This window comes from Lagenorhynchus albirostris, chromosome 13, assembly GCF_949774975.1.
Source record: "Lagenorhynchus albirostris chromosome 13, mLagAlb1.1, whole genome shotgun sequence".
NCBI lineage: Eukaryota > Metazoa > Chordata > Mammalia > Artiodactyla > Delphinidae > Lagenorhynchus > Lagenorhynchus albirostris.
Genome location: NC_083107.1, coordinates 48,220,194 through 48,244,469, shown reverse-complemented (window position 1 = coordinate 48,244,469; position 24,276 = coordinate 48,220,194). Strand labels below are relative to the sequence as shown.

At 41.6% G+C, this 24,276-nt stretch overlaps 1 protein-coding gene across 21 annotated transcripts in view; it reads right to left on the bottom strand.

Moving 5' to 3' along the window:
- NRXN1 (neurexin 1) overlaps positions 1–24,276 on the bottom strand; it is a 1,122,104-nt gene that overhangs the window by 407,135 nt on the left and 690,693 nt on the right. For 4 of the 21 annotated variants that reach the window (XM_060170171.1, XM_060170169.1, XM_060170173.1 and 1 more), the window contains exon 1: positions 21,271–21,535. The exons of the other annotated variants lie outside the window; for them this stretch is intronic. In XM_060170171.1, coding sequence (XP_060026154.1) covers positions 21,271–21,535 — 265 coding nt within the window. Of the gene's footprint in view, positions 1–21,270; positions 21,536–24,276 lie in introns of those variants that run through there. 21 annotated transcript variants of the gene reach the window in all.

Here is a 24,276-nt window from a genome sequence, read left to right as displayed (position 1 = left end):
CTTTAAAAAAAAAAAAAATTAACATTATAAAATGCACACCATTGCTACACTAATATTTTATGTGTTTATCTTTATTTTAAAATTAATCTGATGACTTGTGAACATGTTAAAAGATTATGATTTCAATATATTACTTTTCCTTCTTTACAGTTTTCTAATCTATAGATTCCAATACATAAAATAATTTCAAAATAAAATTTAAAAAAATGTGGAAGAGATATATTTACCAGAGAAAGTTTCTAACTATGTTCTATTGTTTGAATGTATTTTCAAAAAGAAATGCACAGTGAGTATTCCACTCTTCTCATTACATTTGTATAATGTTTATCAGTTTTCATCAACACAAACTCACATGTAAATTTTTTTTTCATTTGGTGGACTGATTTTTCATATTTTAGAAATATTTTTTATGTTCACAGTCCAATTTTAATATTTAACACATCAATTAATGTATTGTGTGTACTGTGCTAAAAGATATATTGAATAAATTCCAGCAATTATTAACAAGCAATTTAAACTAAAACTATGAAACAATTTTAGCAGTAATTACCTTAAAGGGTAGAGTTTCCCTCAACTTTAAAAATAATTTTCCTCCTCAGATGTTTATTGAGATTATTATATGGTACTTGCTGTATCTAAAGACAGCAAGAGACTTAGCACATATAAAATTAGAAAGCAATTCTTTATAAGTATTTTAACTTCTTAAAATAACACTTCACTATTAAATGAAATTGCAGGGTGGCAGCTGCAGACTCAGGCACAAAATGGAAGAGAAAGAGAATAACTAAAGGAGGCCAGGAGGTTATGAGAGAGGACCTGAGACATTACTAAAACTGAAGTTTTCATACGGAATTTTATCTTCAAATACTACTTAGAATTATTTAACTTGTTGTTTTGTGTCCATTAACTCTTTAGTTTGTTACCTTCTCTAATTATATAAAATTGATACTATCTTTAAAAATGCTTTAAAAGCATATCGCCTACAATTCTTAGGCTTCTCTTTGTTAAGGAACTTTTCAGCTTGTAACCATTTATATTGCTTTTCATGTTGTTGGGACCAGCCACAACATCCATAATACAATTTTGACCATACCAAACAGTATGTATAAAATTAGAAAGGTTAACAATACTAAGCATACATAAGGATGTGGAAACAACTGGAACTTTCATATACTGTTAGTGGGATGGTAAAATCATGTGACTACCTTGGAAACCTGGTACAGTGTCTAACAAAAAAATGCCTACCGTATGTCCCAGGCTTCCCAGTTTCAGTATACACGCAAACAGAAATAAACGCCTGTGTCCACACTGATATAAGAACAATCATAGTCAAAGTAGTCCCAAACTGGAAACAAACCATAATGTTCATCTCTGTGAGAACCAATAAACAAACTGCAGTATATCCATACAATGGAATACTCTACAGAAATAAAAGAGAACCAACTAGTGATACATATAACAACATGGGTAAATTTCAAAAATACTGTGCTGACACAAAGAAACCAGACACAAAAGAGAACCTTCTTTATGATTCCATTTATATAAAGTTCAGGACAAACAAAATCCTCTATGACAGGAGTCAGAATAGTGGCTTGGGGTGGGGTGGGGTGGGTAAGTTCTCCACTGAGAACCACATCCTATGCTGATAGAAATGTTCTGTCTCTTGACCTGGATGAGGAATATAAACAGGTAAAAAAAAATTCCTCCATCGAGTTGTGCACTGAAAATGCATACATTTTATTGTATTTAAGTTATTCCTAAAAAAAAATTTTAAAGGAAAAAGTCTATAACAAAAATTCAAAAAAAGAACTTCAGCATGCTTCTTAAGCTTACAAAGCAGAATTAGTACATGTGTGTTCTGATTTTCCTCTTAGGGTTCTTGCTTATAAAAATGAATCAGTCAACAAAATTCATACAACAGAGAACATCTTGAAGGAGAGGCCATTGTGAAGCAAATACATATAAAGAGTTCAGCACCATGGCTAGCAACAGAGGAGATGAAAGACTTAATAATATTTAGTTCTCTCTCGGCTGCAGTGTTTTTAAGAATTGGAAACACTCTAATCTGTTTCTACTAATTCTGGTACCCCCATCGCACTCTTAAACTCCAAGACCTCACTATGCTGTTAATAGCTTCCTACACTTCACTTTTGACCCCTAACTGCTTGCTTGGTCAACCTTCTAACACACCTTGTCTCTTGTCATTTCTTTCACAGTTATCTGAATAGATGCTGGCTCAATATCTCCTGCCTGTGGAAATATAAAAAAATGTCCCAACATGCAGAATCATCTCCAAGGGAGTGGAGGATTAAAAGGAGACTAAAAATGGAATTAACAATAGAGAAAAATGCCAATAGATTTGACTACAGGAAAATAGAACCCTATACATTAACAGCACCATAAACAAAATTAAAAGGCAAGTAATTAACTTGAGGAAAAAGTTAGCCACATGTACAATAAATACAGTAGAGGATTAACAACATTTATAAAGAAATCTTACAAATCAACGTGAAGAAAAGGAACACCTCACTAGACAGGCTAGAATACGTAATGAATAGGCAATTTGGTGAAGTATAATTGGCAAATTCACATGTGAAGATGTTCAGACACAGTAGAAATCGAAAAGTATAAAACAGTTAAAACAATGAAGTAAATATTTTTGCCTATAAAATGACCAAAACTGAAAGTGGTAATTATAGCTTGGGCTGGCCAGTGTGCCAGGAAGTGGGGACAGCACAGGAGGTAATGTAAAGGGATACAATGGGAGATTGGGGGTAGAATTCATTTTGGCAATGAACACCAAAACCCCCAAAATAACTATACCTTCCAACTTAGAATTTCCACACTTTGTACACAAATATTTATATTCAAGTATCATTTATAAAACCAGTGTTTATAAAAATTTTGAATGGAAATAATCTTAAATGTCCAACAACAAAAAGGATTAGTGAAATAAGTATGGTCCAGTTAGAAAACAAGGCAGTGACTAAAAAGTTGTATTTAGAAGAAAATTCATTTCAAGAAAAGATGTTCTCCATATATATATATATTTTTTCTTTTAAATAAATTTATTTATTTATTTTTGGCTGCGTTGGGTCTTCGCTACTGCACTCGGGCTTTCTCTAGCTGCCGCGAGCGGGGGCCGCTCCTCCTTGCGGAGCACAGGCTGTAGGCGCACGGGCCTAGCTGCTCCGCGGCATGCAGGATCCTCCCGGAACAGGGCACGAACCCGTGTCCCCTGCACTGGCAGGAGGACTCTCAACCACTGTGCCACCAGGGAAGCCCCTCCATATATTTTTATATTTTAAAAGGGGCTGCAAAACAGTAAGTGCAGTAGCCTTCATTTTTTCAATGTTTAAATATATAAAGATAAGTACTAAAAAAAACAATGAAGGTTTTTTTTTTTTTTTTTTTTTTTTTTGCGGTATGCGGGCCTCTCACTGTTGTGGCCTCTCCCGTTGCGGAGCACAGGCTCCGGACGCGCAGGCTGAGCAGCCATGGCTCACGGGCCCAGCCGCTCCGCGGCATGTGGGATCTTCCCGGACCGGGGCACGAACCCGTGTCCCCTGCATCGGCAGGCGGACTCTCAACCACTGCGCCACCAGGGAAGCCCCCAACCATGACGTTTTAATAGTGCTTATCTCTAGATATTATGATTATGAATGCTGTAATTTTATTCTTTGTGTTTTCCAACTCTTGTACAGTAATACTGATAATCAGTAATAAAATGTTATTTAAAATATGAATTATCTCTAAATGTCTTAAGAGTTTAACAGAAAGAATTTAAAGTCACAGGTAGCCTCTTCTTTTCCTTCTTTCATTAACAACGATGGAATATTAAAACAAGGCCATGTCCTCTTGCTTTAACCTTGCATCCCCAAGGATATTCACAGAAGAAAGTCCTTCCTCCCAATACCTCTTTTTCCTACCTCACCCAACCCCCAATGTATTTTCTCTCCATTAAAAAAACCTCCATAGTAATATAAATTAAGCGAGAAAGAGTTTTAAACTGTCAGTTTAATGGTGCACATAGAAGTTATGGTTGCTCTCAGTTCAAGTAAATTTTAATAAATAAAGTGGCTCAAAAATAAAAGGTATTCTCAAACAATAAATGGAAAACTTGTTCAGTTTCTCAGAGCTTGTTTTCTGCCATGGGAGTCGCTCGATTTAAAATTCTTCCCAAAGAATGGCTTGGATATGGTTAGATTACTCTGAGTTTGGGTAACTCGTGAATAAAGCTGAGAGAAAAGTAGTACAGAACAGGGGAAGAAACGTACAGCTGAGTATTTAATCTCAGAGTCTACATTTGTAAAATCAGGGATAGGAATTAGTTAATCCTAAAATCCCTCTTCCTACTCCAAGTGTCTGGTTCTAGAAATATACTTGTCATCCACATGAAGTCAAAAAGAATGAAGAATTATAACCCAATAATAATGTCATTTTTCAGAAAGATATAGATGATTTAGGAAGGAGACCAAGAAAGAGGAAGTTCATAAAAGATTTAACATTAAAACATCATCACAACCCTTAAAGGACAAGAAACTTGGAAAAGACATTACAAAATCTAAAACATTATCATAGGATATGATGAAATGTGTGCTGAAATAACACCTGCATCAAAGCTTTCTTGGTCAAAGGAAAAAAACTGTTAACCATTAAAAGACTTCTTTTTACTAGAGGGGAAAAAAAAAGAAATGACACCTTAGTTTGCATTATAGACTAAATCCTTTCTAAGGATACTGGGAATAGAGGATGAAAGAATGTGTAAATGGAAGGACAAAAGGAGGTTGCAGACAGATTTTTAAATTGTGTGTGTGTGTGCATGTCTCTACTTATATAGACACGCAGATAACCCTCAAAAGTATAACTCCGCTGCAAAAACAGAGATGGCTGAATGTAGGTACACCCCATTCCACTGAAACAATAGCTGTGAGCCTTTAATGGGAGTCTGCTTGCAGTCTTCTTCCTATATGAATATTTATATGTGTAACAGTCTTTCCTAGAAGAAAGACAATAGACTTAACAACTTGGTGTCGTTGCTATTATTTTATCAGAGCAATTGATCACTAACATGATGATGCCAGGTTTGAGATACCTTTCCACATCTTTCTCCCTGCATTCTAGTGATTTCCTGCATCCTCTGGATGTAAAGCCACCATTTTCTACTTGTTCATCAGACAATATGTGTTGGGGGCTTAGAAAGAGGTAGGTAAAAGCCAGCAATTGAAGATATTGCTTGATAATGGTACAAAGTTTTATTCCCCAAAGAGTTGGCCAAGAACCATTTACATTACAGTCTCTTAAAGTTAGTATTTAGAAATGCAAATCTTGAGTCTTACCCCAAATTTACAGAACAGAATCTCTAGGAGTACAACCCAGGCATCTGTAGTTTCAATAAGCTCCCTAGGTGATTCTGATCAGTTTAAATCTTTTATTTTTAAAAATATTTTTAAACTTATTCCATACAGTCTTTACTTCATCGTTACTTTCTTTTTGGGGGGGGGCTGCGTTGGGTCTTCGCTGCTGCGCGCGGGCTTTCTCTAGTTATGGCGAGCTGGGGCTACTCTTCGTTGCAGTGTGCAGGTTTCTCATCGCAGTGGCTTCTCTTGTTGCAGAGCACGGGCTCTAGGCACGCGGGCTTCAGTAGTTGTGGCCCATGGGCTCAGTAGTTGTGGCTTGCAGGCTCTAGAGCGCAGGCTCAGTAGTTGTGGTGCATGGGCTTAGTTGCTCCACGGCATGTGGGATCTTCCCAGACCAGGGCTCGAACCCGTGTCCCCTGCATTGGCAGGCGGATTCTTAACCACTGGGCCACAAGGGAAGTCCAGTGATCAGTTTGAATTTTAAGAACCATCAGCTTACATCAGCTTTGTGTATGACTATTTCCTAAGTAACTGGGTTACATTTATTATTAAAATGTTTTTATTCTTCCTAAATACAATTTATATAGCACTTCACAAGCATTATGTCATTTATTCCTCACATAATATGGTTCAATAAGGACAGGGATTGTCATTTTTATCCCATTTTAGAGGGATCACTCAGCCAGCAACTGGTGGACCATGGCTCTAAATTTCATGCTCTTTCAACATACACCAAATGTTAATAAAAGTTATCAAGATACTGCAGAATGAATCTCTTATGGTGGAAATCACAGGCAATAGGAGAAACATTTAGATATTTAGGGCTATTTATATAGCTCAAAAATCATGCCCTGCTGACTGTAGCTAGCTATAAAGTCAGTTCCAACTAACAGTGTGAACATATCATTGCTTCTGCGTAAAGGAGGCCTTCTATGCATCATCCTAGAAACATTTCCGTACCTGTGAGTATTTACTGTTGTGCACTACAAACACATACTTCAAATATATCTCAGCATAATCTCTAAATTAATTGATAACACCTGGAAGCATTCCCTTTCACCTTGTTGGAAGGGTCTCTGCTTCAGGGGGAGTACTGACCATCTTGCCAGCTGGGCATCATTTTTCATACTATTATAAGCAAAATATATTTCCAAAGTGAGACTCTTTGTAAGTTTCTTTGTCAACCTTGTGAAGAATCAAATGCTGTAATTATTAAGTTCTTGACAGAATATCTCAACTTTCCAAGTGCCCTTAAATAATTTCCTACAAGTAATTGGGTATTTTAATTATATACAGCCCCTTGTCACTGTTCATCTAAAAAACATTACAGCGTTAGTTTAAAAAAGATGTATTAAGCCTGAGTGTTTTTGCAGGATATGTTTTGAGTTATTTCAGCAATGATCAAAGCCAATGAGTTTGTCCTCCAACCTGGAATCCTCATTTCTTTTCTAAAGACAAACCCTAATAAGCAACAAGAAAATTAAACCATCACACTAACAAAATGTATTCAATAGTCGATATCTAATTACGACCATCTCACCAAACAACCTCTGCTTTTATTTTATTCTATCTTATAGGGCCTTGGTCTCTTTTATCTTTTTGTATGATTCCAATAGGTCTGCAGAGACTGGGTCCTTTTAGTGGTTCTTTCCCAGAATCCCTGCAGAATCCTTAGGCTACTCATCTCCTTACTTGTGCTTACCTATTTGCGTGGCAGAAACAGTACCGGACTCTGAGAACCGGTGTGCTGTATTTAAGTCCCAGTTCTGCCATTTATAAACATGTGACTAAGTCAGGTAACTTGAAGTGATCAAGCCACTCTTTCTCCACCTGCAAAATGGGGCAAAACCTGCCATGCCTAATTTACAGGCATATTGTGGATATCATGTGAGATTAAAACATGAGAAACAATTTTTTAACATTAAGAGCTCTACAAATGTGGAAGTGGAAATGCAGTCAAACATCTCCCCAAATACCAATAGGTCCGTTTCCTATAGAAATTTGCAATAAAGGAACATCTGTACTGGTCTAGTCCATCTGATGGGTCGATGGAGCCTCTGGTATGTTTGTAAAGCAGTGGTGGAATGAAGAAGAGGTGGCTCTCACCTCTCCTGCTGGCTACTCTAAGACACTTGGAAGACCTCCTTGAAGTGTTGTAAGAACACAGGCAGGCAGGTTGAGTTTTCAACCCTGAGACAGCAGAACAGCTTTGACGCTTCTTGCAGACCCTGTACCCTTATCGAGTAGCAGACCCTGTACCCTTATCGAGTAGCAGGCACTCGATAAGCACTTGTTGAGTGATTGGTCTCTGCAATCCTGGCACTCACTGGAAGAGTGACTTGCCAGCAGAGAGTGTGTAAACACCCACATTTTGGTAATAACCTAAATATCTGCATATGGTGAATGAAGAGGCTGAATGAAAGAAATTATGTAAAAACAGAAAGCTCCCTACATCTCTCTCCTTTATCATTTTCTCTTGGCAGAAGCAAGACTTTTAACAGCGAGGATATCAGGGCATCTCAAAGGCAAACAAAGGATGGAGCACTGCCCTGCTCTTGGGGGGCTTTTGGTCTCTATGTGTGTCTGTCCATTACTCAAGAACGTGCTCCTCTCTGGCAGCTCCAAACCGGTGTCTAGTGCGCACAGCATTGTGTTTTACAGCTAAACTAAGAATCAGGTCTCTTCTATACTGTTTTTCCCCAAGGCTGGAACAAAATATAATATTGATATTGTTTGATAGGTGCATGTGTAAGAACACACACACACACACACACACACACACACACACAGAGCCATTCATTTGGTGGTTGGACCCAACTGTCTGGGATGACTAAGAAAAACTAAATTTGCAGTCATTTCATTGTTTAAAAAAATAGCACAAGTGGAGTGAAGGCGGTGTTTTTTGCTCTTGTTAAGAATGCTTTCCTACTTTTTAGAAAGGGGGGGGGAATCAAGCATGGATAGTAAGTTCCTGTTAAACATCTATTTTAAGAAATAGGCTAGCTATATTTTAAAAGCAGGTGATTAAATCACAGTTGCTGACCAATTTTATTTGAGTTAGTATTCTGAGATGCTTGTGTTCTGTTTAAATGCTAGACTCTTAGCATTTGGCTACAGCATAAGCATCAGAGTGGCCACAGTAAAAGAACTGACATACTGATCCCGGGCCAGGAAATACTGTTTCTCTTACCTCAACCTCTTTGTGCTGTACAGCCAGGTAAAGGTGGCTTTGTGTCTGCTGACATTTTCAGAGGCTGATTGGGCCAAAACAAAGCTGGAATCATTTTTTCCTAAGTCTCTCCTCCTCACCAAAGCCCTCTCCTCCCTACCCTATCTTAATGAGCCCTAATCTAAATTTTAAAAGAATTTTCTAAATGATAACAGTACGGAACAAAGTCCAACACTAAGCTGCATCAACAGCCTTGGCAGTAAAGCCCTGATGCAGGTTTCCTGGTTTAACTCCCACATGGACAAAGGGCATCAAAATTATTGGTTTTCCGCATTATATCCTCTTGTTAATATCTGTGTCATCCTGTTTTGGATTACCCAAACACCAGGAAAGGATCTCAACTTCAACCCCTTGCCTTCACTTAAAGAATCCACCAAATCAATCTAGCAAGATAAGAGGACAATCTGTTTTAAAGATTCTGAGGATAGTTGCTTTCATAACCAACCTCAGTCCTTCCTGGATTTTTTCCTTAACTGAGTCCAGAGCAGAGAGGACCCACTGTTGGAGGGAGGTGAATCCATTACTTGAGGAGTAGCAGCCGTTTATCAGGTCCTGTGCCAGATGATTACATAAAGTATCTGGACCTTTCAACAACCCTACAGAGTAGATATCACAGGTCCTATTCTACTCTTGAAGAAACTGAGGATCAGAGAAGTTTAGAAACTTGCCCAAAGTCCCTTAGTTGGTGTATACAAAGGCATCTAAAAGAGTAATCCTTTACCTCACTCGGGAATTCCTAGAATCCCTGTGGTGTTAGTATAAGTGGAATGAATGTAATGCCAGTAAATAAACTGGAATGAAAATTCTGACATTAAATTGGAGAAACAAAAGAATGTTTAAGAAAAATGTAGCTAAGAGATTCAAACTCCAAAGCATTTATCATCCTTTTTGAACGATGCTTTACCTTACAGTCTGAATAGAAATGAGTGGAAAAAATGCTTAAATTCTTTATGTACTCATATAATACCACGCAACCAACACAGTTTGACTTTTTAAATTTTAAAGGTTTCATATTAAGAAACCATAATTAAAATGAGGATAAATACTTAAAGTAGTTTACTGTAAGTCTTTTCTCTATACCCTGCCTCCGGAACTATACAATTTTATTTAACTATTTACAGAGGGACTCCTTTCATCTCATGAGAATATAATCACATAATCAGATACACTACAATTGTTTCCTTTTAATTGTAAATCATGGCTGCACTTGCAAATTAGTCTATTATCACAGCAGATCTATCAGTTTGGTGGGGAATGTATTTGCCAACTAGAGTGAAAAAAGTTAATAAACATTAATAAGGATCTTAAATCAATCATTCCTTTACTCTCGATGTGGTGGTGGATATCGAGATTAATAAATCCGTCAAACCAAATAAAATAACAAGGAAGGGAGGCACAGAGAGGCCGCTTGATGCCCTGTGTAGTTAAGAAGCAGGATGCTTAGGGACTTCCCTGGTGGCACAGTGGTTAAGAATCCGCCTGCCAATGCAGGGGACACGGGTTCGAGCCCTGGTCCAGGAAGATCCCACATGCCGCGGAGCAACTAAGCCCATGGCCCACAACTACTGAGCCTGCACTCTGGGACCCGTGAGCCACAACTACTGAAGCCCGCTTTGTGCTCTGCAGCAATGAGAAGCCCACGCACCACAACGAAGAGTAGCCCCCGCTCACCGCAATTAGAGAAAGCCTGCGCACAGCAACGAAGACCCAATGCAGCCAAAAATAAATAAATAAAATAGAATACATCCCCCTGCCGGGACTTCCCCGGTGGTCCAGTGGTTAAGACTGCGCTCCCAATGCAGGGGGCCCGGGTTTGATCCCTGGTCAGGGAACTAGATCCTGCATGCCGCAACGAAGGTCCCTCACCCTGCAACAAAGATCCTGCATGCGCCAACTAAGACCCTGCTCAGACAAATAAATAAATATTAAAAAAAAAAAGAAGCAGGATGCTTAAAAACAAATTGGAAGATGAGGATGAGGCACTAAACCTTCAGCGAAATGACTTGTAAACTAAACAAAGTAAATTCAGACAGTCATCCACGGTTGGTCCCTTATGTACCACTGGTGATAAAAGCTAGAGGAGAAAACACAATGCTCAGTCAGGATAAATTATGTCTGTTGGCAGCACACTGTAGGCGTTAAGAGCATGGACTGCAGAGAGAGCCTGCTCCAGTTTAAACCCAGGCCCCACAACTCTAGTTTTGTAACTTTGTCATCTCTTAACCTTGCTGTGCCCTACTCTCCTTAAGTGTAGAAGGGAAAGTAATATTACCTATCTCACAGAGTTGTGAGAATTAAATGAGCTGATATTTTGTTAAGGGCTTAAAATAGCACCTGATGTATAATAAGCACTGAGTGATTTTTGAATAAATAAGTGATGTAATTGGCCATTTGCTACCATTTTACACAGCCCTAGTTCTTTCTCTGCACAGCCTTTTTACTGGGGAGAATTGAGATAGTGAAATACCCCTGCAATATTAAAGTCACTTCCTTGCTATAAGCCAAGAGTTAAACTAATTTCTTGGGTAACGATAATTAAAACTTTTATTTATTGTATTAAAAAGAAAAAGACAAAAAGTGTTACGTTTAAAAATAAGATTACTGAGGCAAACGTTTTATTACTGGCAAGTACAAATAGACTGTTGTTATATATTTTAGTCATTAAAAAGGCACCCAGAGCGTTTCCCTGGTGGCGCAATCGTTGAGAGTCCACCTGCCGACGCAGGGGATGCGGGAAAGTGCCCTGGTCCGGGAAGATCCCACATGCCGCGGAGCGGCTAGGCCCATGAGCCATAGCCGCTGAGCCTGGGCGTCCGGAGCCTGGGCTCTGCAACGGGAGAGGCCACAACAGTGAGAGGCCCGCGTACCGCAAAAAAAAAAAAAAAAAAGGCACCCAGATAATCAATACCTTGTTTATCTACTAAAGCACAAGGCTTTTGTATAAAGATATTTATCAGAAACTCATCAGCAGTGTTCTACTTTTGATAACTGTATGAAAAATTGTCAATAGAAGCATCAACAACTCTATTATCTCATTTAGGACAAGTCCCAAGGAAAAGAATGAGTGGGGAAACCAAATACATTATTTGCATATACAACAACATGTCCAATTAACCACTTTGCTGACAGAGATTCATTTATTATTAATCTTATTCCAGCATATGTTAATACTTTGACAGTAGACATGAAAAGTGACTGATACAGCACACTGCAATTTTGGAAATGTTAAGTGAGGTCTTCAAGGAAGTGTAGCTTAGAGTGCTGAGAACTGTTTTGTTATTTCAACTTTGGAAAGATGTAATGTAGAGAATAATCAATTTACAAGGAGAATATAGGCTCAAATAGTCTAAAACGGCAAGATTTTCAGAAATCAATATGAAATATAAAATAAGTAGACTACTAAATAATATTCTGCAAAATAAAGTTTAATTTCTATAATATACCTTCCAGGCAAAAATTCCCAGAGGTATTTAAACTAATCATGCTTCAGTATTATTTCTCTGTACTAGCGTGTTATATAACTGATAATTGAAAAGTATAACTACATATAAAATGACATAGATATGAACTAGAGCATTTATCTTGAAAAATTTGAAAGAGAAGCTCATCAGGAAAACCACCTCTTTAAAACGTCCCGCTGCTTTGCCCAAAGTGTTAATTGCATAGTATATGAGTGCCACAGCAGTGAGCTTCCATATTTGCCCTAAATGTATTTTTTTTAGAACAGCATCACAGTCACTCATAGCAATGTGCTTTATGCTGTGGAACTATCCACACTTTAGATAATTCAATCTTTTTTTTTTTTTTTTGGCGGTACGCGGGCCTCTCACTGCTGTGGCCTCTCCCGTTGCAGAGCACAAGCTCCGGACGCGCAGGCTCAGCGGCCATGGCTCACGGGCCCAGCCGCTCCGCGGCATGTGGGATCTTCCCAGACCGGGGCACGAACCCGTGTACCCTGCATTGGCAGGCGGGCTCTCAACCACTGCGCCACCAGGGAAGCCCTAGATAATTCAATCTTAATGTAAAATTAGAGATTTCAGAATCCGAAATCATCTCAGCTTTAAGAAGCATCAAAAATACCACTTCTCTTTCTTTAACAGCTTTGAGTCCTGTAGTCATGATGACCAGATGGTAACTAATAGCCAAGACAGGCTGAACCGTATAAATAATTACATGTACCAATGTTAGTCCAATGGCAACTCAGATAATCAAAACAACTGTGCAGAAGTGATGTCCAAGTCAATAAATGTCTCTGCCTTGCATTCCACTGCACATTAAAAATCACTCCCTTACCATTTACTTAAAAGTTCTCTTTCTTTCTCACTGATCATTTTCATAGATATATCATGTTTTTTCATCAATTTAGTTACATGGGAAAAAAAAATCACCAAATATGTACATGAATATAGAAGAAAGAGCATAACCTTGCTTTTAAAAACTGTGGGTCACACTACATAATACATTTAAACTGGAGATCCTATAGCCAAAAGAGTCTAATATTTTGAATTTCACAATGAAAATGTCTATGAGATTCATAGAAGCTTCATGTAAAACCTAATATGTACATAACCAAGTATTCTGACTGCGAACTGGAGAAACACCTTTCTACCTCAGTTCCAGTTCACAGACCCCACAGATATTAAGTTCATACAATAGACACAGCAGGTTCTTCTTAGCGGCTTGTACACTTGGTGATTAAGAGGAAGTATGTCCAGGAATCATCATTGTTTAGTCATAAAGTATTTTATTATAATTATTTTTGACTAATTACATTATTTACCACTGCCTGAGTTTGATGCTTTAAGTTGAATTTGATAATGACCCTCATTTTTTAATCCATCCCCACCTTACTGCTACTTTTCAGTTAAATATCATAATGCGATATTAACTAAAATTTCTTCCACTCGAATGGAGACATAAATTTCATATCCATGTTCACCTGAAATTCTTAATAAATATATGGGTTAGCTACCTTTTTTTGGGCTAATCTTATTCTTAATGAACAAACAATGTTTTTGTTGTTTTTTTTGGAGTAGTGAATTGGAAAGTGATGACAGTGGGAGAGAACTTAGGTTTTCTAAATTCGAATGGAGTATTCCTTTCAAAACCCTGCCTCTTAACATATTGGAGTGAGAAAGCAAAAGTACTGCAGCTACTTATTAATTAAGTGACCCTGGCAGAATCATCGCCTCTCTAAATCTGTTTCCTTGTCAGCAAAATGGTGATCATAAGCCCGGCCAGAGTTATGATGATGATTAAGTGAGACACTCTACACGAGGGCTCTGTGGAAATATATTCTCAAAATATAGCTGTTTTTGCTAAGTTCTGTCAAAAGCTTGAGGGAATTCATTGTTATATGATCAATGCTGAAAACACTCTTGCATTTTGTGAGAGAATGGAATATTTTAAAAGGTATTACCAATTTGTGTGGAGAAATACTCTTCACCCTACACAGCCCAAAAAGGACTAGGCAAAAAGAACAAGTTACAGGAAGCAGGTGCTTTTCAAAGAGACATTCCTTAGGACCTCAGCTGAAAAGCAAATACCAGGCAAGTACCCTGAGCCTGACCCCCATACCATGGTTCCTGTGCACCTGAGAAAGCCACCTCTACCTAACGATGAGGACAAATGGATGGCTTAAGGGACCTATATAAAATCTTTGCAAAAATATCTCCAATTACAGTATGTTTAGAATCAATAAAGCTCTGGGAAAAGACAAGAGTATAAGGATTTTAAGAGATCCTTATTGCCAAAGGAATCTTAGAACTCAAAGTTGGAAAGGATCTTGTCCAATTAAAAAAAAAAAAAGCATATGAATGACAAAAAATATAAAAAGTCATGCTCAACATTACTATTAAGATCCTTAACACCTCAAAAAACAATTGTGTTTTTTATTAAAAAGAGGCACACAATGGAGTGTAAATGAGGCACTGCCTGACTGTGCAAAGACGGTTTTCTCTACAGGAACTTAGTTTTGCTATATTCTCTTCTCAAAGACCAAGGTTCTAATCCTAGTTAATCACCTAAAAAGAACCGCCTTAGGTTATACAGAGTTCAGAAAAAACTGTGGATAAACTAATGTAGCCCCTCCTCACTGCTGGAGCACAGGCTTCCCCAGGAAGAGTATTCTAAACAAGGAGGAAGATGGCTTAGAAGATATGAGCTCTACTTCCAACTCTGCTACTAATTTGCTGTGACTCTGAGTCCAGTTCACTCACATTAGTTAGCGTTCTGCTTTCAAATCTCTAAAATGAGAGGACTGTGCTCCTCACACCTTAGAGCTAGGAGAGAACTGATGTTCAAAGCTGTAACTGAATTCCAGAGGTCACACAGTTAATTGCTGGTTGAATCAGAACTAGAACTCAGGTCTCCTGATTTCAAGGTCTGTTTTTTTCCCACTAGATGTGTCTTCTCTCTGAAATCTCTTCTAATTTTTTAAAATTGTATTTTATCATGGTCAGAACACCTAACATGAGATCTACCCTCTTAGCAAAATTTTAAGTGTACAATACAGTATTGTTGATTTTAGTCACAATGTTGTACAGCAGGTCTGTAGAACTTACTCATCTGGTATCATTGACACTTTATGCCTGTTGATTAGCAACTCCCCATTTCTTCTTTTCTCCAGCCCCTGGCAACCACCATTCCACCCTCTAATTCTATGAATTTGATGACTCTAGGTACCGCATATAAGTGGAATCATGCAGTATCTGTCTTTCTGTGACTGGCTCATTTCACTCAGCATGATGTCCTCACAGTTCATCCATGTATATCACATACTACAGAATATCCTTCTTTTTTAAGGTTGAGTAATATTCCCTAGTATGTATATTCCACACTTTATTTACATATTCAATCAAAATCACAATGAGATATCACCTCACACCTATTAGTATGGCTATTATCAAAAGACAAGTTTTGACAAAGAAGTGAAACTGGAACCCTTATACACTATGAGTAGGAATGCAAAATGGTGCAGCCACTGTGGAAAACAGCATGGAAGTTCCTCAACAAATTAAAAATAGAACTGCCGTTTGATCCAGCAACCCCATTTCTATGTATTTATCCAAAAGAATTGAAATCAGGATTTTGAAGATATGCTAGCATTCCCATGTTTATTGTGCACCAGGTACCATGGGTGCTACTGCATCGCCAGGGAAGTCCTCTATGTTTTGTTAGAGGAAATATATGCAGCAACTTGGTGGAAAGCAATTGTGCAGGGAGCTCTTTCTAGAACATTAATATTAAAGGATAATACAAAGTGATGTAGCTGAAATTCACTATGTTGATGTTTTTATCAGATCATTTCCTGTTGAGTCCCAGATGACTCCTACACATATATACACTTTATGGTTTTTGTATTTATGCTCAGAGGCTACTTTTTTTCAAAGTGCAGGTTTTGTCTGTTTGTTTGTTTAAAGATTAACTCTTTCTGAGACTTCCCTGGTGGTGCAGTGGTTAAGAATCCGCCTGCCAATGAAGGGGGCACGGGTTCAAGCCCTGGGCCACGGAGCAACTAAGCCTGTGCGCCACAACTACTGAAGCCCGCGCACCTAGTGCCTGTGCCCTGCAACAAAAGAAGCCTACGCACCAAAACAAAGAGTAGCCCCTGCTCACCGCAACAAGAGAAAGCCCGCAAGCAGCAATGAAGACCCAATGCAGCCAAAAATAAATACATAAATAAATAAATTTATTAAAAAAAAAGATTAACTCTTTCTAACAATAGCTTGTATTTTGGGAACTAAATTGCAAACATTTTTGATGGTCGTGCTTGGGTATATTAGCTCCTCCTCTCTCACCTCTGCTCCCATTATCCCCCTTATTACCTGACCTTTCATGGTACCTGGTGCACAAACAAAAAAACATGCACATATTATAATATCATATACTTTACCAAATGAATGAATGCACAATCTAAGAAATCAATATATTAAAGTTGAGGGCAACCAACACCTTAGAGTCTTGGATTACTTGGACCATAATTAATTCAAAGATTCTTCCAGGAATATTAGCTGACCATCTTGTCTAAAATATCATTGCAGGGCTTCCCTGGTGGCACAGTGGTTAAGAATCCGCCTGCCAATGCAGGGGACATGGGTTCGATCCCTGGCCCTGGAAGATGTCACATGCCACGGAGCAACTAAGCCCGTGTGCCACAACTGCTGAGCCTGCGCTCTACAGCCTGCGAGCCACAACTACTGAGCCCGCATGCCTAGAGCCCATGCTCCGCAACAAGAGAAGCCACAACACTGAGAAGCCCGCACACCGCAAGGAAGAGTAGCCCCCGCTCACCGCAACTAGAGAAAGCCCGTGCGCAGCAACGAAGACCCAACACAGCCAAAAATAAAAATAAATTAATTAATTAAAAAAAATCATTGCAGTGATGCACATTTTTGTCCAATAAGCCGAAGTAAGGAAGAAGTGTGTGGTAGGAATATCTACTTCAGCAGAATATTCACTGCCAAAAATGTTCTGGGTAACACATATGAATTAATTACCAGAAAAGCTAAATTTTTCTTCAACACAGTAAAGTCAAGTATATTTTGAAAGGTGTTGCTAACTCTCTTGGATGCTAGACAAAAGAGCAAAGGGATCACTCTATCAAACAGCAACCTCCTGCTTGTGAGAAAAACAAAAGAAAAACAAAAACCTCCTCAGAATCAATGAAGTGATCCATGGGACACCAGGCAGATGCCATCAGCCTCTCTCACAGGATTCACTATTGTTAATACACACTGCAAGCAAAATGTGAGGCCCTGGTCCTTGTAATGATTTCTACTCCAAGAGATCAACCATTAAAGCACATGGAGGACCCTCTCAGTTCAAGTTTCAAAACCTCTGAGCTCATGGAACTGCTCTGGGCTAAGGGCCATGCAGAGTTGATTCCATCAGTAATTCCTCTTTGACTCCGACCAGAGATTTGGTTCCATTGTTTGGTGCCTCTGCGGTGTGCCTCACCCTACAAGAAAAAGGATATTCAAATTCCCTCCAAAAGCCCCCACTCCTTTTAGAAGTTTAGTATGTGTGTGAAAGTGCCTCAGAAAGAGAAACATTATAAATTTAAGATACAATTATTCTCCTCATAGAACGGCATTGGGCTACCTCAATTATAAACCACACTTTTTAAATCTGTTAACATTTCCTTCTGGGAAAGCCCCTTTGCCCTTTAATAGTAAAAGCTAATCAAGGCAGTATAATTTCTGGAGCTCAAATTTGTGGGAGGAGAACGGCTGGCACTGGTGTGCTCATTCCTATGATGGTTTTCTCCTTCCTCTATGTCCTGAAATTATTGAGAGGCTCTAAGCTAATTCTTGAAAGTATGCAGAGGTACTTAGGAAAGCCAGGAGCAGAGATGGAAACCTGAGCATTGCACTGACATCATTCTGTGTTTGGCACATACGGCACATCTCTAAAGCAATACCAACTGAACACACTGCTTCATTCTGAACTCTTGCTGGATTTAAGTAGCAGTCTTAATTACAAGCAGGCTTGCTTTTTATCATTTACAGTCACACAGTTCTCCATGTACTTGACTAGGAAAATTCAATTTTTCTATAGAGGTATTTTCAACCTTTATATTTTTAAGTACATGCAAAATAAAATGGGATCCTGCAGTGATCTCAGAACCTGCTTCTCATATGCATTTAAAAAAAAATCCTCATCATAATCTCTGCAACTGGGTCAGCTTGCACAAAGATGCTCAGGGTAGCCATGAGTGCTTTCAGCACCCTGCAATCCTTGTAAGTGACACCTCATAATAGTGCAAATGAAGCATGGCATGATGAGAAAATGAAGAAGAATGGACCTGGATAGTCAACCCAGCAGTTTTCAAAACATAGAGGATAAGCTAAATTTTGTTCCATAAAATACACCACACATGATTTTTCTTTTACACATTCAAGCACATATATTCTTTCCCTATTATGAGAAAAATGTCTTATGACTCCAAGAAATCCTACTATAAGCAAACAGGGTAGCTCGTGTGTTCATCTACATATGTATATTTGCCATAGTCTCACATTTTTAACCAAACCTCATTTACACCTGCCTTGATTTTCAGCCAGGAATTTATCATGTTGTCATTATTCACCTTTGTGTTTTCCCTTCACCCTCATCTACTAGGCTCAAAGATTATTTCCTTGTGGACCCTTTGTCTAATTAGCTGAATATTCAAGGAGTTTATTGACCCAACAAATTCACCATCACCTTTCTTATTAGGTTTCTTTTAAGCCATCACCCTGCCTGCCCTGCTTTCAGCCCCTCTGCATCCCCACCTCACTCCCATCTCTCCATCCCCCACCCTCAGAGGCTTATTTCATCTTTAATGTTCTTGGGTTGTTCTCTAGCCAGAGTTTTTTCCCTATTTTCAAGGGAGGCAAGAGATGAAGTGTGAAAAATTCACACCGGCTTTTATTCGGCGGAGGTTGGCTACTGACAGGTAAGTTTGCTACTCTGATTAAAAAAAAAAAAAAAGCGGGGAGAAAGAATCAGAAAGCTTCCTCCAAACATGTGTGTGAGCAGGGTGGGGAGAGTTTCAAAAAGTAACAAACACGACCATACTATGGAACCTTCAAAGGAAAGAGAAAGTTTTCTGACCCAAAAGAATAATCACAACCGCTGCTCACATACCCTTTCCTCCACTAACCATCTATCCTTTCTCTTTCCCAGCGACAGATATGCCTGCTTCTTCATTCATGTACGGAGGCAATCACTATATCCTGGAGGGAAGGAAATGTTTGTAGAGACCAGCAGACGGGGGCCTGACTGGGGTAGAAGCTACAGAGGTGAGAGGACAGGTGTCCTCTCTGCGGCAGGGTTCCCTTGGTCTTCTCCTCTCCCCACGTCCCCCAGGCACTCTCCCTTTTCAGCCATATCCCTCGGGAGATAGGCAGAGCCACAGAAAAGGAGAAGTTAATATGCATATGAGATTAGCCAAGTGCTTCCCACTGGTATAATTAAGCGCCCAACCCCCTTGCCTACCCCCATCTGGCTCACCGCACCCACGCTCTGTCTGCCCCTCATGTGTCCAGGCTCGCCTCCCTCCCCCAGAACTCACATAATTTTGCAAAAAGGCCAGGCAGTGGGGTGAGAACTGCACCCGGGAAAGGGAGCAATAAGCTCCCAGAATACTGTGAGCGAGTGGGGAGAGCAACAGCAACTCCTTGCTGTTTCCGAGGGATCTATCCTTTCTGTCACTTTTTCCATAAAAGCCCCCTTTGGAGGCTTCACTCATGTCTCCAGCCTAGGCACGCTTAACTGGAGACAGCCCTTGAGAGGGAACTGGGAGAAGGAAAGGAAGGGATTCCTGGGCCCACTGTGAGGTGTGCCTGGGCCACTCCCAAAGGAGGTGCCCAGGGGATCTGTTCTCTTCAGTTGGGTCAGGTTCTAACCTCTCACATTTAACCAGAACTGTCCCCAGGTAGGAAGCCAGTCCCTGGGGAAGGGGGCCATCCCAGTATAACTAGCAGCTGCTGGGGGAGAGGAATTACCTAGGGAGGCGGGCAAAGGATCCAGAGAGGAACCAAGTCTGAAAGGGAAAGGGGCCCTACAAGCAAAAGAGGGGGAAAGAGATGTAAAAAACAGAGTGTCCATAACTTTCACCCTGCTTTTTAAAGCAGCAGATTTTACACTGGGAAAGAAGAAGAATTGGGAGTGGGGGAAGACTCACAAAAAACAGTTGATGTTTTATTTATTGGCAATTCAGGGAATCTGAAATAGGCACTTATCTGAAGATGCCAGGAACCTGGCCTTACACTGCTGGTCATTCTGGAGAAGAAACCTGCCAACCAAGGCTTGTCTCCACACTCTGCTCTTTACAAAGGAATTCCCGGTGAGGAGAACAGCTTCTCTCTGCTTTAACTTCTCCTCCTTCAGGCAGACCTCCTGGCTTAGACCAGCCAGCATTGCCCCACCTGCCCTCCTTGGGAAGCACTATACTCTGAGGAAGGAGGAAGCAGGACTTCCCTTATCCCAGCAGCCTTCAGATATGATCCAAAAAGAAGTAAGTGTGTGGGATGAGGGAAAGGGGATGGTGTTCAGAGGTCCCCTCTAAACTGGGTAGGAGTTGGCAGGCACTAGAGAGGGTGCTTCCATCACCCTCCTACTTTCTCCAATTAAGGGAAGAGGTGGGGGAAAATGGAATTAGCCTCCAGTTTCGTGAGTCCTGGGATCTGCCACTTCACCGTCACTGCAGTCTGAGCACTCCTTGGAGGAACGTGCGGTCTGGAACCTCTCCCTCTCCCAGACCAGGGAAAATGGGCAGGAGGTGGGGCAGCACACAGAGCACAGACAAAAGGTTCGGCAGAGCCCTCCTCTCTCAGGAGCTCAGGTCCCTGGGCTGAGCCCGGCTCCCCATTCGGCCACGCCGAGTGACCTTCTCGCTAGAAACGCCCCCTTCCCGCGGGGCCCAGGATGGTCTTTTAATAGGTGCCCACGTCTCACTCCCGGCACCCTGACAAGGAACGCCCCTCCCACCCCTCACCGCAAACACCCACGAAGCCTTCCTCCAGCCCCTTTCTATTGTCTTCAAAGAGATAAGTGGCTCCCACCCAACACACCCAAATGCACATCCCTTTCTCGCGCTCCCATTTCTCCGAGCCCTAAGGGCCGAGAAGCGAGCGCAGGGTCGAAAGGGGGGCGCGAGGGAGTAAAACCCGCGAGAACTTGGCATCGCAGACCCACCGTGTCCACCTCGCAAGGATGCCGGTGACCTGTAGATTGCAATAGGCACTGAATGATGCTTGCTGCTGCCATGGAAATGGTGGATGTGGTGCGCTCCCAAACTGGACGCCCCCCATGCCATTCCTAGGAGGCCGCTGAGGGTGAGCGGGACTATCCAGAGCAGGGCGAGGCGCCCCCCTGCGCCGCCGCCGCCGCCACTGCCGCCGCCGCCGCCGCCCCCGGGCGAGCCCAGCTCGGCGCCGCACCGGAGCATCCTCTGGTACATGGCTGGGCGCCCGCCGAGGGGCAGCCGCCGCGGGAGGCAAAGTTTGGGGCGCGGTGAGGGGAGAGGGCGCCGGGGAGCAGCGGGCGGCTCAGGGTGGGCTGCGGGCTGGCCGCCTCACCGCGTCAGGGCACCCATCCTCTCCCTCGTTCGGACAGTCTTCTCGGGGTCCTGGAGTCCGCCGTGCCTCGCACCCCAAAGAATCCGAAACATAGCCGAGGTGAATGCAGCTGATGGGGGCTTGTCCGAAAAGGCAGCCCCGGGGAAGAGCAAGCACGGAGCGGGCGGCTGCTCCCAGATTTCCGGGGCTCCAGGTTCTCGAGAGATACTCCCAAAGAGTTTCGGGCGAGAGTGCGTGCCGGGGGGTGGGGAGCGGGGAAATGGTTTAAAGCTCCTCCCGGAGGGTCCTCACTTCTACATGACAGCCATCCACCGCGAATCCACTAGGTAAATCCATTTAGCATTGTGTGGGGGGACTGGGGAGGCCACTTCGCCGGCCCAACCTCCTTTCAACGGAGAAGCAGACCCCATGGACTCGAGGCGCCCCGTCCCTCCATTCAGCCCGGGCCGGCTCGCCCGCTCGCGCCAGCCTCCCCCGGGCAGCGCGCGGAGCAGCGGCGCGCATCGCCTGCTCCCGAGGCAATCTCCGCGTCTGCCGCCTCCTGACACTTACGCCCGGCGAGGGGTTCAGAGGGAAGAGTGCCACCCTTATGAAGGAAGCGGGGATCGAACGGGGGAAAAAGAGCTGGGGAAAAGCAGAAGCACACAAAGGAGGGGGGGGGGGGAAGAAAAGGAAAAAGAAAAAAAGAAAAGAAAAGAAAAGAAGAACCACACACGCTGGCGAAGCGAGGGGCTCTATGCAAATCTGCAGTCTCCAAACAGCAAATCACTGAAGCTCGGATGCAATGCAGAGGACGAGCCTATGTAACGAGGGAGGCTGGTCTAGCTTCCCACAGAAATCGCCCTGCTTTGCCTCTCTCAAGCATTCTCCACACATCAAAGGGACACGTGTACAGCGATGCGGGGAACACCTAAAAAAGCAACGCTCCCTCCTCTGCCAGGTGATCCCTCCGTCTGAATTACAACGGCAAACGGCACCCTTCCCCTACCCCTATGGTTTAGATGTAACCAGTGTCTTGAGAGCTCTTAAAAGGGAAAGAGTTCCGCTCTTTTTATTGGACCAAACTTGTTCTGCCAGGTGTTCAAACCCAATCTGCTAAATATGGCTTGACACCATCTACTCAAGCATCAGTTTTGATGATCTGTTAATTACACAGATTACTCATAACAAAGAGCCCTCGTTCCCACTACAGTATCATATCTCACATAAGGCAGCAGAAGTGCAGGGAATCAAAATACACAAGGAAGAAAAAGAATGAGTGAATTTGGCAGCTGAGGAAAAGACAGAAAGAAAAAAAAGGAAAAAATGAGACAGGTGAGAAAGAGGACAGCAGAAGAGAGAAACAGGATGAATGAGACTGCTTGTGCTTTGGTCAAACATTTTAGGAATCTTTAAGAACCCCCCAAGGTCTCTATAGAAGCCCAGCTATGATGATGTCTTATAAGGGTGGAGTTCTGCCTTTCTCTTACCATGTTTCATAAGGAAAATAACATCAGGAAATTTAAATCTAGTGCCCCCAAAGAAGAGGGGACATTATATTCTACCGGTGAAATGAAGAAAAAAAATATATATATATGTATTTTTTTTTTTTGCGGTACGCGGGCCTCTCACTGTTGTGGCCTCTCCCGTTGCGGAGCACAGGCTGCGGATGCGCAGGCTCAGCGGCCATGGCTCAGGGGCCATGGCTCAGGGGCCCAGCCGCTCCGCGGCATGGGGGATCTTCCCGGACCGGGGCGCGAACCTGCATCGGCAGGCGGACCCTCAACCACTGCGCCACCAGGGAAGCCCCGAAATGAAGAATATTTAACTGAAAGCCACGTGTCCTGGAAAAAGACCAGCAAAGCCAACACACAACTAAGAGTAAAAGTCTAGCACAGCAAGTAGACTTAGCAAGGAGGACCACAGTCACTGGAGGCTAGCACACGGGATTTGGAACTGTGATTAAAACAGTTCCCTGGTTTCTAAAAGATGATAAAAACTATGATGTGACTAGTGGCTGGACATTTTTTGTTTTTATTCCTACCTAAAGACAAAGGAAAACAACTCTGACTAGGTACTACTTCTCACAGGCTCCTGTCTACATAATCCTTTATATCAACAAATACAAAGTCATGTCCTGAAAAAGTAGTTCTAGAAGGATTTGATACAAACCAGCCACTCACCAAAGTGGTCATTTAGACTTTCATATTGCTTCCTAGTTCATTCAGAGAGTCAACCCTGGGACTCTGATGGTCACTATGTTACCAGTGTCCAAGGGCCACCAAACCAAATTTGTAGCAATCCAACACCTCACATCCTTGGCAAAAGTTTATGTTATTCTACTAAAAATTTAATACTTCAGTAGTTCCCTAATTGAGACAGCTTAGGCATGCTAGAGAAGGTGCTTTTATCTACTTAAATATGCCTTGTCTCCCTCCCACAACTGCTCAAAGACCAACAGAATGCAAATCCTGCACTTTCCACTGTGGTCTGTTCCCGTCCTTATCCCCAGGCCACTTCCTACTCATTTTGTTATTTTCTAGCATGTGGATTTTAATTCATTAGTAGATTTTAATTCATTAGACAGCTAGGGAAGCCCTAGCTGTCGTGTTTTCAGGCAGATGTCTAAGGCACCTTTGCAGTA